Genomic DNA, 13,358 nt, shown 5'->3' on the forward strand with positions numbered 1-13,358 from the left:
AATGGAAGGTTAGCTCACTATCAGAAACTGATGCTTGATGACATCATTATTGTGAATCTGAGTCCCAGTGTATGGGCTATCAACTTTCAGTGTTTTGGGTGGCCACAAATGACACAGAATTTTCCTTTATATAATGGGATGCATCCATCATGATCACAAGGGAAGTCCGTTGATAGTGTGTGGATAGGGTATGTCCTTTCTACTCTTACAGTGAATTATTTGCAGCCCCACTCTTTCTTTCAAAGAGCAGATAGTGAAATTATCATTGCGTATCTAAAAAGTGAATGTGTATGCAAAGATATGTCTCTAAATGATTATTCACTTAAAAATTTTTAAAAATATTTTAGGGATGTGTTGGCTACTTTTCAACCAGTACACATCGCCATACCAAATTTTATACAGATCCAGTGGAAGCTGTAAAAGACATTCCTGATGGTGCAACGATTCTGGTTGGTGGTGAGTAATAGTATTGTTTTCCTTTTTGTGATGGTAACATTCTTATGTTTTTAGCAAAGCAGGGAAATCAAAGTGGCAAAGCTATGTAGATTAAAAATGCCAATTATTTTATTATTAATTCATTATTTTATTTTTATTATTCATAATAAATTCAGCATGTTATGTAATTATTAGTTAAAGGTTTATTAAGTTATAGTACTTAATGTTGTACGTTTTATTTCTTTTTGTGTTTCTTTTTCTATTATTTTGAAAAGCTGAAGCTTAAAATGGATGTCTTATTAGTAGCTTTGAAAACATTCCTAGATCCTTTGGAATTCTGTTTAACTTAAAACATCTGCATTGATCTTGTCATCCCTTAGCTAGCCACTCCTTTGGTTATTCCTCATTTTAGGAGATAGAAAGCATAAATGCACCTATCTATTATTGAGGCCTCTGAGTTCTATTGTTTCACCTTGCTTGGAATGTCTTTTAGAACCACGGTCTCACACTCATTAAACTTGCTGCCTGATTCTTGTGATTTTTTTTTCTTTTTTTTTTAATTTCTAGGCCTTGGTTGTAGGCTAACCTTATTTTTAGGGCTGCTCTTCATCCATTCAACTGATCAGTCATTGAATGTCCATTTTAAACCTAATACTATTTGACAAATTGTGGAAGATACAAAGAAGTAAAAGTCATTAGTCTAGGCTTCTGATTCTGCAAAACTCTACCGAGGCATATAAAACAAACATGCTTGAATAAGTAGCTACATAAAGGTTGAATTCTAAACTCTAGATATGCAGTAAAGTATAAGATATGCAATGTGTAACCATCGTGTAACCATATTAGCAGGTTGCATTTGTCTTTATTCTTAAGGTTCAAAGATTTGACGGTGATGTCTGGTGCTACACAATGGTCCAGAACATTTGGATACACTTGTGTAGCCGTTTATTGAGTTGCTGAGATATGTCTATATTTCACTTAGTAGATCTAATAATGTGCTTTGCATTTTTTTTCTTTTTTAAGGGAAAAGAGTAACACATAGATTTCTCTGAAAGAACATTATCCTCTTCACAAATCATTTGTCTTTTTCACTTACTATAGGTTTTGGGTTATGTGGGATTCCAGAGAACCTTATAGGAGCTTTACTAAAGACTGGAGTAAAAGGGCTGACTGCAGTCAGCAACAATGCAGGGTAAGTGTGCATTTTTAAAACAATTGGCTTGAAACAAATGACAGTTCTCTATAATATTTATACAAAGTTTAAGAATGAAATGAAAATTTTCCTCATTTTATGAGCAACATGCTCAAGTATCAAAAGATAGTTTTTTAACAAGCTCAAGAGTTAGAGGTTACATTTCTTCAAATATTTTTGGTACCATTCTTCATAATCATAAGTAAAGCAGACTTGCATAAATGTGTCTCTTAATCTGATGTGCTTTTATTTTTCTAAATTTCAAATATATTATTAAAGTTAAGATACGTATTTTCAAATTGAATCTTTCATTTTATAATTCAGAGATGTCCCTTTATATTTTGTTATTATAGATCATTCTGTATAGTGGAAGATTTCAAGCGGTTTGAAATATGCTTCAAGTCTTTCCTTTGGTTATACCATATTCTAGATGATATGTAAGGTGATCATTAATCATTAAAAATGTTGCTGGTCTTGGTAGAAGGAGGAGGATACGCAGCCAGGACTTAAGGCAGTAGGGTCTCAATCAAAGTGGTCAACAATAAGCCATCACATTTTAATAATGGCATGCACATTAAAATATGTTATGAAGAAAAAAAGTATTTTTATATAAAGCGATAAGTTATCAGTTTTCTTTCAACAGTGAAAGACTTGGAAGAAAAAAACTGAAAAATTAACTAAATTTGCAGTTTAGCCTAGTACCATAAATGCAATTTAGAATAAATTGTACCAGTTGTTTAAGACAGGAGACAGATCCTACATTTGTGCTCATGTTTTCTTTGCTGAGTTTATTTATGCTCTTGTTTTCATCTAGAAGGTTCTCCCACCTTTTCTCTGCATATCCACATCTTTCCCATTTTTCAGGATCCAACTCAGGTTGTACATCCTCAAAGAAACCTTATCCAATTAAAGAACTTCTCTAGACTTACTGATTTTGCCCCTTTCTGGGTTCCTTTGGAGACTTCTAGCATTTCTTTGTATACTGAATTGTATTTATTCCCTGAGGTATATTACAGACTGATCTTTTGCTTAAAGTAGTTTTTTCTTCCGTATTATGCTGAGCCTGAGGCACAGAGTCACTAAGTGCTGGAACTGGATAGGTTTGTAGAGGTTATCTGTTCTAGTTCCCTCATTTAACAGAGGAAACTCATTTGTAAATAGGGAAGTGACTTGTTCATGATCACTTGATATTTCTTAAACCCGTCCCATGCCCTGTGAACTTACTTTGTAATTATTAAAATACTTTTGACTATCAGTACTTTGTTGGGTGTTCCAGCTAGCTCAGTGCTTACAAGAAATGGTATAAATCAGTGTAAATTCTTGATGCAGAGTAAGTACTGATAACCACACAAATCTTGAACATGAAGAAGGCACTTTGCATATCCTCATTGGCAGTTGATTCTCTCAATTAGGTGGGTTTAAATCCTAGAGGCCTATGGCAACGAGGGCTTTGTTTTGGCCATTAGAGTCAGACAAATAAGGAAAACTTAGCATTGCTCTGTTGGAGAACCAAAGATAGTTTGAAATGTTGAGTAAATGGAGAGAACTTAGAAGTAATAACTTCTCTCTCATTTAGAAAAAGGCTTTTTATGGAAGGATCTGCCCACATTGGAAGTCTTTCAAAGGTCAGGACTCCTGATTGTTTTTATTTTGTTTTTAGTTATGAAAGGGACCTGTTGCCATGAGGTACCCCTTACCTCCCTTGGTATGTAGCATTAACTGTTAGTCTTGATGAGATAAACTTTCCCCCTCATGATCACTTAGATGAATCAGTACTTTGATATGGATTGATTAGGAAGGTAGGAAAAATTGAAAACATGCTTTTCATTATTTTTTAAAAGACTTTGATATATGAATTACAAGCCTGTATGAGAAAAAGTTTTACAATAAACTATATATCAATCAATTCAAAAGTAAGGGAAGATTAGGTGTGTTATATTAATCACACTCATTTCCTCACGACAAGATTATTTTATTATTATTATTTTTAAGTTTATTCTGAGAGATAGAAGGAGGGCATGTGCACGAGCATGAGTGGAGGGAACAGAGAGACACAGACAGAGACAGAATCCCAAGCAGCCTTGTGAGATGGTGACCTGAGCCAAAATCAAGAGTGGGATGCTTGAATGAAATATGGCCCTTTGTAGCAACGTAGATGGAACTGGAGAGTGTGATGCTAAGTGAAATAAGCCATACAGAGAAAGACAGATACCATATGTTTTCACTCTTATGTGGATCCTGAGAGACTTAACAGAAACCCATGGGGGACGGGAAGAAAAAAAAAAAAAAAAGAGGTTAGAGTGGGAGAGAGCCAAAGCATAAGAGATTCTTAAAAACTCAGAACAAACTGAGGGTTGATGGGGGGTGGGAGGGAGGGGAGGGTAGGTGGTGGGCATTGAAGAGGGCATCTTTTGGGATGAGCACTGGGTGTTGTATGGAAACCAATTTGACAATAAATTTCGTATATTAAAAAAAAGAGTGGGATGCTTAACTGAACCACCCAGGTGCCCCATGACGATTATTTTAGATTACACTTCTCGTGGGTGGGAATTTAGACAACTCCAAGGACAGTCCAGCTTACGTGCAGAAGCCGAGTAAATACTATCTGAAGATATATATGTCCCTGTGCTTGTGGTTATAATACTGTTGCTTATATGTGGTATTATAGTAGTCAGGTATAGGAACTCTGTGAGGGCCCAATGAGCAGTTTTTCACTCTAAATAAAATTTCTGTTTCTGCACCAGTGATTTTGAACCAGAAAGTAAAGGCAGGTGGCTCCTTCACAGTGGCCACTTTATTATTTGTTGAGGCAGCTGCAGCTTTGTAGGGCTCAATGGAGAGAGAATGTGCCATCTTGTCTGATTATAAGCATTCCTCTAAGATTTGATTATTTTGTCTGGGAAGGGCTAACCACTTCCTGGGACGTATACTTGAACTTCTCTGCTTGGCTCATGGAAGGGAATGTTCACTTGTTCCATATAACTGTGTCATAAACTAATGTTTTGTCCAAATATAGCATTGTCTTCTCTTTTGATATTCTTGATACTATCAAAGTAAAAACTGTAATTGAGATTTAAGTATGCCTAAAATGAGAGCAAAGAAGAGAAATACAGCTTGGTAAATGGTTGCAAATTCATTTTTATTAGAGTTTTGTTTTGGCAAGAATTTCCAATTAATGAGATTTCAGGAAATTAAAATTCAGAAAATTAAATTTTTTTTTAAATGTTTATTTATTTTTGAGACAGAGGGAGACAGAGCATGAACGGGGGAGGAGCAGAGAGAGAGAGGGAGACACAGAATCCGAAGCAGGATCCAGGCTCTGAGCTGTCAGCACAGAGCCCGACGCGGGGCTCGAACTCACGGACCATGAGATCGTGACCTGGGCCGAAGTCGGGCGCTTAACCGACTGAGCCACCCAGGCGCCCCCAGAAAATGAAATTTTAGATTCAAAGAATGAAAGATACTTTTGGAACATTTATGTCTTCCATGAAACACATGAATGTATCTACTGAATTCTTGGTTTTAGACTTTTTTTTAACCACTGAAATGTTTGAAACCTGAGTTTGTTGTACTATAGGAGGAAGGTCAAATCTCTCTCTCCTTAGGTATGCTAGAAAAATGTTGGGTTCTAAAGGCAAGCAAGATAATCTCTTTTAAATTCCATCAAAATGACCTTTAATATCAGAGAGCTGCGAGGTGTCTTAATACACATGTTTCTCTACTAGGAATGGTATATTTCTCATTTGCAAAAGACAACATGTGTATTTCTTTTCTCTTTATATTGTAATGGTCTTGCCTTTTTCATTTTTATATTGTCAGTGTCTGATACACAGGAAGAAGGGATGTATGTTTGCTGAATTGGGGAGTTAGAAAGTATGTGGAAGGAAGACACTCTTACTATAAGCTATCTAACAGCATTTTTTGAGGTATATGCACTAACTCTATACCTGGTCAGGGGTAGCCTGGGCTGAGCATTTTATGCTCAGTTTATGCTTTGATGCCATGCCAGGTTGTTAATCCAGGAAGAAAGCAAAGGCCAAATATACATAGTTCCCAGAGCCAAGATCAACAAATACAGAGAATTCATCTCCAGACAGAGCCAAGTTCAAACGTGTAATGGGTTGAAAAGCCAAACAGAGAGCCATGAGAGAGTGGCTAGAAAAATTTCCGAAGTCAGTGAATTGGGCAAGTACATTCTAGTTTATCATATGGACCTATATAGTTGAAGGGAATTTTGGGTATTTAAAACTACAGAAAGCAAATGGACTATATTCACCTTCATGGATTATTTTATCGTTACAACTTTATTTAGAGAGGGCTCCAGGGGATATTGATGGTGCTCTGATACTGGGTAATTGAAGAGAGTTTACCAAAGGGACTCTCTCTAAAGGAGAGGTTAAGGTTGAGGGAAAGCGACATGAGTATTGAATTTCCCTGGAGTTAATAACAGAAGAACTGTTACCACCAGCCTTAGGTCGGAAGAATGAGGGGAAGGGGCTGCCAGGACCTGGGAGAAAACTTTATGGAGACGGCTATCAATGTGCTGCAGCTTGCCAGGGAGAGTCGGGGTAATATAAATCCCGATATCCTTCTCTTCTTACCTGGTCAGAAGCCAGAGGGCAGGGGAGCCCCCTGATTCAGTCTAGAGTCAGCCATCCTGGCACAGGGAAGGCAGGAGATCAGAGAATGGGTCTGGACAGGCATATAGAAAATATCCAGCATAAGGACTTGGTGATTTTCATTTTTATTAGAGATGAGCTAGTAAGGAGGGGGAAAGTGAAATCAAGCAATAAATTTATTCAATAAACATTCTGTGTTTATGTAGTACCTTCTGTGTGTTGCATTGGCTTTCAGGTGCTTGGGAGTACAGCAGTGAATGAGACACCACGTTCCCTGCATTTGTGGACCTTACATGCCAATGGGGAGAGGCAGACAATAGGAAACATAACAAACAAGTAAATTTTCCAGTATGTTAGAAGATTATAGTGCTGTGGAAAAAAAAAAGAAAAAGAGCAAGAAAGGGGGACTGGCAGCGTGAAAATAGATCCGCAGTTTTCAGTATAAAATCAGGCAATCAGCAGCACCTGGGTGGTTGTGTCGGTTAAACCGATTAAATCGGTTAAATGTCATCAGACTCTTGGTTTGGGCTCCGAGTTTGAGTCCCATTTCTGGCTCTGTGTTGATAATGCAGAGGCTGCTTGGGATTCTCTCTCCCCATTTCTCTGCTCCTTCCCCGCTCACCCTCTCCCTTTTCTTTCTCTCAAAATAAATAAACATTTAAAAATTAAAAAAAAAAAACCAAAAAAAAAAACACCAAGGGAGGGACTCATTGAGGTGACAGTTGACCAGAGACTTGAAAGAAGTGAGGGGGGAACCTTGTGTTACCTGGGGAGGAGTTTGTGAGTCAGGGAAAGGCCAGCACAAAGGCCTTGGGCAGTATGCCTGGGGTTTTGAGGGATAGTGAGGAGGTCAGCAGAAGAAAAGGGAGCAAGAAGGAAATGGGTGGAATGAGGTCTGAGACTAAAGGGCATCCCATCTTACGAGGCCTTGCAGGCCACTCTAGAGATCTCTGCTTTCACATAAATGCATGAATGCCATTGCAGCATTTAAGACGGAGCAGTAATGTGATCTGACATACTTTGTTTTTATAGTTATGTTTTTGGCCACCATTTTGTGAGTGGATTACAGGGTGCGGGGGTAGAAGCAGGGAAGGTTGCTGCAGGATTGAGGCAGCAGATGGTGCAGGTCATGGAGGAGGAAGTGGGAAATGCTTGGATCCTGGAGGAGATTTGAAAGTAGAGTCAGGATTTTCCAATATAGTTGATGTAGAGTATGAAAGAGAAGTGACAGGTCATTACTTTTGTACAGAAGATCTGTTAGGATGGGGCAGGCTGCAGGTGGAACTGAATGTAGGGGAATGGAATTATTAACCTGAAGAAGTGAAGGCCCGGTTAGGTATTAGGGGGCAAACAGGGAGAATGCATTGTGTGTGAGTGTGGGGAAGAACTACCTTTCCAAGAGACAGGGAATCTGAGGTGATTGGCGCCCCCTAGTGCCAATCGCATTATTAGTCTTGAGGGGATCGGCTCCATATCTCAAAAGTACACTTGAAAATACTTCTTTAGGCTTTAGTTTTCTTTTGAATCAAGCGAGGATAAATCACGTAACTATTCTTTTATGCTCCTGGTGCATCGGAAATGTTATCAGATTCATTACTGGAGGCTAGAACTGTAAACAAGTTTAGCAAATGGTTACTTGGACTGCTTTGAGGAATTCAGTGTGTCCAGGCTGCCTGGTGGAGATCAGAGGCTTGGAAATGCAACATGCTGAGAATTAAGAGTCAGCTGAGCAGGATGGGCACTTGTGAGCATGAGGAGTGGGGGGATGGGTGAGTGAAGTGGAGGTGGGAGAAAAGGAGGTTGTTAGAAGAAATGTCAGTGGTTTGTCACACAAGGAACCGTACGTACTTATCCCTGTCCTAGTCAAACAAGGGGATGTCACTAGGGATCAGTAGACTAATTTCACACCAGTCCATTCTCCCACTGTGTTCCATTGCCAGAGTCAGAATTCTGGGGTGGGTCTGTATCTACACCAAGTCTGTGAGTGATTTTACCCTAATTATCCCTTGATTTGTCTCTTTTTCTCCACTTCTGTTGTTGCTACCTTAGTTCAGAACCCCGTCTTTGCTTGTTTGGATTATTTCGAGCCTTTTAACTGATCTCCCTGCCTTTTTTTTTTTTTTTTTTTTTAAATCACTGAACCTCTCTGATTGTATACCCTGTCATTTTCCACTGAAAATTATTCACAAGGTCTCCCATCTCCTTCAGGATGCAATCCTAATTCCTTGGTGTGACTCATGTGACAGGTCACAAGCTGGCCTGCCATGCACCTCTCTTGCTCACTTCCGCCTTCGATCCATACTGCGGTCGCGTTCAGCATGCAGCCGGTCACACCACTGTGCACCTTTGCAAAGCTGCCCATCTGCCTCTTTGGCTCATCACTTCCACACCTCTACTCCTCTCTCAAAGACTTTTTTCTTCAAGTCTGTTCCAGCGTCACTTTCCGTAAGCTTATTCTGACCTCTTACTCCTCTCTGTTGGGTGACCTTCAGTGTTCTCATCACACTTGATGTAGACCTCTCTTAGCATATCTCTCCCTCTATTGTAATCATAGGGTTACTTGTTTACTTCTTGATATCTTAGAGTTTCCCCTGGCCCAGGACCCACATAGCCCTGGGGTGCAGGAACAACTTGGTAAATGTCTGTTGGATGAGTGAGCCACGTAGAAGACCCACGCTCCATAGGGGAGAGGCCATCGGAGCACTAAGGGGATTAGGAGGGAGAGATCATGAATGAAGTCTTCTGTTTCTGGGAGGAACTCTGGCTTTATCACGATATTCGTTCTTTAAAGTGGCTTTATTGTAGCATAATACAGAGTAACGTAGAAAAGTGCTTATATCACAGGTGTAAAGTTTGAAAAATTTTTATAGGCTGCAGACCCATGTAACCAACCCCCAGCTTCTTTAAATGGAACATGACCAGTATACCAGAAAGCCCTCCTCATGCTTCTTCTAGTCACTTTTCCTTTCCCACCACTGAACTTAACCGTTATCCTACTTCTGATCTTATACATTAGTTTTGTCTGACTTTGAACTTCATATAGAAGGAATAATTCAGTAAGTACTCTTTTGTGGTTCTTTTGCTTGACATTTTGTCTATCTGTGAGAGTCATCCATTGTTGCCAGGGGTTGTAGATGATTCATTCTCCTTGCTCTGTGGCATTCCAACATGTGGCGATACCACAGTTTGTCTGTTCTGCTGTTGGGTAATATTGAGGAGGCTCCAGTTTTTTGGCCATCAGGAACAGTGCTACTGTTTTTGTTGTTTGATGAACATAAGTGTGCATTGCTGTTGGATATAGACCCAGGAGGGGAATTGCTGACATAGCATATCCCTATGTTCAACATTAATAGAAACTGCTAATAATTTTTCAAAAGTGGTTGGGGGACGCCTGAGTGGCTCAGTTGGTTAAGCGCCCGACCCTTGATCTCTGTTCAGGTCATGATCTCACGGTTTGTGAGGTCAAGCCCTATGTCAGGCTCTGTACTGACAGCATGGAGCCTGCTTGGGATTCTGTCTCTCCCTCTCTCTGCCCCTTCCCTGCTTGCAATATCTTTCTCTTTCTCTCTCTCAAAATAAATAAATCAACTTAAAAAAAAAAGTGGTTGGATCAGTTTACATTCCCCTCCTCATATGTGAGAGTTCTGGGTGTATCACATTCTTTCCAACACTTGGTATTTCCTTTTTTAAAATTTAGCCATTCTTTCATGTTTACAGTGGTTCTCATTGTGGTTTTTACCATAGTTCTTATAAAAATAGTTTTATAGCTTAAGTTTAAGCATTCTTCATTATCTTAGAAATGTTTATCTAGTGGTTAGAGCAGTTTTGAAACACTTGAAGAGAGGGATAAGGTGACTAAAAACAGGGAAGTATTCATTCGGTTATTAATCTGTCTTGTCACATTGACTTTACTTGAAATTCTAGGTGTATTTTGCTTTGAAAAAGAATAGACATAAATAAGAAAGGCATAAACTTAGAGACCTTCTCTTAATGAAAAAGCCAATACTATACGCACCATTTCTAAGAAGAAATTGTACTCCAGTGTCAGTTATAGGCTCATATGTGGTAACTAAATGTACCACTCTGGTGAGTGATGTTCATAATAGGGTAGGCTATGCATGTGTGGGGTCAAGGGTATTTGGGAAATCTCTGTACCTTCCTCTCAGTGTAGTTATAAACCTAATACTGCGCTAAAAAAGATAAAGTCTTAAATAAAATTTAAAAGAGAATAAATTGAACTCCAACCTTAGAAATTTTTTTTTTTTTTTAGTTTATGTATTTATTTTGAGAGAGAGAGAATGAACAGGGGAGGGGCAGAGAGAGAGGGGGACAGAGGATCTGAAGCGGGGTCTGTGCTGACAGCAGAGAGCCCAATGCAGGGCTCCACCTTGCGAACTGTGAAATCATGACCTGAGCTAAAGTCAGACGCTTAAGCCACGGAGCCACCCAGACACCCCTGAACTCTAACCTTAATAGAAATATTAAACCATATTATATAAAACTTACTAGATAACAGGGGCACCTGGGTGGCTCAGTCGGTTAAGCGTCCGACTTCAGCCAGGTCACGATCTCGCGGTCCGGGAGTTCGAGCCCCGCGTCGGGCTCTGGGCTGATGGCTCAGAGCCTGGAGCCTGTTTCCAATTCTGTGTCTCCCTCTCTCTCTGCCCCTCCCCCGTTCGTGCTCTGTCTCTCTCTGTCCCAAAAATAAATAAACGTTGAAAAAAAAATTAAAAAAAAAAAAAACTTACTAGATAACGGATAACAGCGTTATTCCTGCTGCCTATAATCTTTTCACTGGTTTGTGATTAATTTCCTGATTTTTTTGGTATTGCTATTAAAAATGTTTAAGTGTTTAAATCTTCTTGACCTAAATATCTGTGATACAGGGAAAATGTTCATAGTTATTTATAATTTGGGTCCAAATTTCAAGAGTATGCTGTTCTTCCTTCTTTTAAATATGAGAATGCCTTGCTCACTTTTTAGGACAGAATGAATTTCTCCATTTGGAGCTAGTGCAGATCAGGAGCGTGGCATTGCTTTTGCTTCTACATTTGCCTTCAAAGTGTAAGGCAAGATCCAATTCATCTCTGCTTGTCTTCTACCCTGGCATCACTTTGGAGCAGTGGAAAGAATGAAAGGTGCAGGGTAGACTTGTAGGATTGGTGTGGCTTTGGATACTGGCTGTGTCACCCAAGATCTTGCCAGAAATCACTTAAAGGTTTAGAGCTTTAGTTTCCTCAGCTGTAAAATAAGGGAAGAATAGCTACCTTGCAAGGTTCTTTGGGTGGTGGGGGACTGAGAGAATATGTGTGAAATGCCCGGCAGGAGGGAATCCTTTAAATTAATAACATTTCATGTTTGTGAAGTCTGGGATGTTAGTGTTGTCTCTGATATTCCTTTGATTGCAAGCTGCTTGCATTTTTCTTCTAGGGTTGACAACTTTGGCTTGGGCCTTTTACTCCGATCCAAGCAGATAAAACGCATGGTGTCTTCCTACGTTGGAGAAAATGCAGAATTTGAACGACAGTACTTGAGTGGTGAATTAGAAGTAGAGCTGACACCTCAGGTAAGAAAATTTCTCTGCTTCTCTTACACAGCAGTAACTTATTTTAAAATTTACCTTTTCCCCTTTGGGAATTTTCCTTTGCAAGAGAGGTAAGGTAGAGAGGATTCAGTTTTGCCAGACCAAGGAAATTTGTTTGTAGGTCACACCTGTTGATGTCTAGACTATTATTTTCTGTTGCTGTGCATGGAAAAAAAAAAAAAAAAAAAAGGGAGGTATTTCTAGTAAAAATATCTAGGCTCCAGGATAAGTTTTTAAGTTCAGCACGATGATATACATTGTGCTGGAAGCCTGCAGTAGGACTTGCTGAGATGCTGGGGGATTGTCCTGAGAGTCCGTTCCTGTGAATCATAGAATTAGAAATCTGTGAGGAATATATTCTTGCTGAGACATCAGGAAAGTGGAGCCCATGGAGGGTAGAACTGGGTATGTCCCAGAATAAGTGCTGGAATCAGGGCCCGGGTCTCCAGGGAATTGATGTCAATTACCAAACAAGCCAGTTACTGCAGTTAATCTAGCAAGTCTCCACTCACTTCTTACACTACGTCTTAACTGCTTGAAGAGTTTGTCATAGAAGAAACTTTTTGAAGTCATTTGGGTAAAACAGGGCTCTACAGGTTACATATGCATTTGTCATCTTTTTTTTTTTTAAGTTTATTTATTTATTTTGAGAGACAAAGGGTGGGTCGGGGAGGGGCAGATAAAGGGAGAGAGAGAGAATCCCAAGCAGGCTCTGCAGCATCAGCACAGAGCTCAATGTGGGGCCCAAACCCACAAACCTCAAGATCATGACCTGAGCCAAAGTTGGACACTTAACCGACTGAGCCACCCAGGTGCCCCTAGGCACTTGTCTTCCAATTTGACATCATCTGCCTTCATCTCTGAAATTGAACCCACCACTCTGCTTTATTTTTGTCAACAGAATCATTATTACCGCTAACTTCACTACATTGGTAATGATGTGATCTAGCAGAATTAAAAAAGTCAATAATTAACTCTCAGTATATGCTTGTCTAGAGACAGCAATGCAGGGGAGAACCGTCTTGTACCTGAGGCTATACAGCATTACGTGGGTCACGCTCTGTCACTCTGCAGTGTTGTTGGGAGCGGTGTTTGTCACAGCCTCCCACTGTGCCTGGCGTTTATCTGGTTTTCCTTTAAAATGAAAATAACAAAAGGTATCCTGTCTTAGTCTGCTTGCACTGCTGTAACAAACTAGGTGGCTCACGCAAGAGAAAGTGATTTCTCATTGTTCTGGCAGGTGGGAAGTACAAGATCAAGGTACAGGCTGATGTGATTCTTGGTAGAGGGGAGGAGGGTGGGGAGAGACAGGACGCACACTTGCAAATGAGGACTCTGGGCTCTCTTATTATAAAGACACTAATACTATTGGATCAGGGCCCTATCCTTATGACTTCATTTAACCTTAATGACTTCCATAAAGGCTGTGTCTCCAGATACAGTCACATGGGGGTTAGGGCTTCAACATACGCATTTGCGGGGGACACAATTCAGTCGATAGCATATACTTTTCCTCTTCACGATATAG

The 13,358-nt window shown here is 39.8% G+C and overlaps 1 protein-coding gene across 1 annotated transcript in view; it reads left to right on the plus strand.

Annotated features, from left to right (window-relative positions):
* Window positions 1–13,358, plus strand: part of OXCT1 (3-oxoacid CoA-transferase 1) — a 137,236-nt gene that overhangs the window by 8,736 nt on the left and 115,142 nt on the right. The window contains exons 2-4 of the mRNA XM_043599213.1: window positions 348–456; window positions 1,537–1,627; window positions 11,677–11,812. Of these exons, the coding sequence (XP_043455148.1) occupies window positions 348–456; window positions 1,537–1,627; window positions 11,677–11,812 (336 nt within the window). The remainder of the gene's footprint in view (window positions 1–347; window positions 457–1,536; window positions 1,628–11,676; window positions 11,813–13,358) is intronic.

The sequence above is a fragment of the Prionailurus bengalensis genome, chromosome A1 (genome assembly GCF_016509475.1).
Source record: "Prionailurus bengalensis isolate Pbe53 chromosome A1, Fcat_Pben_1.1_paternal_pri, whole genome shotgun sequence".
Classification (NCBI taxonomy): domain Eukaryota; kingdom Metazoa; phylum Chordata; class Mammalia; order Carnivora; family Felidae; genus Prionailurus; species Prionailurus bengalensis.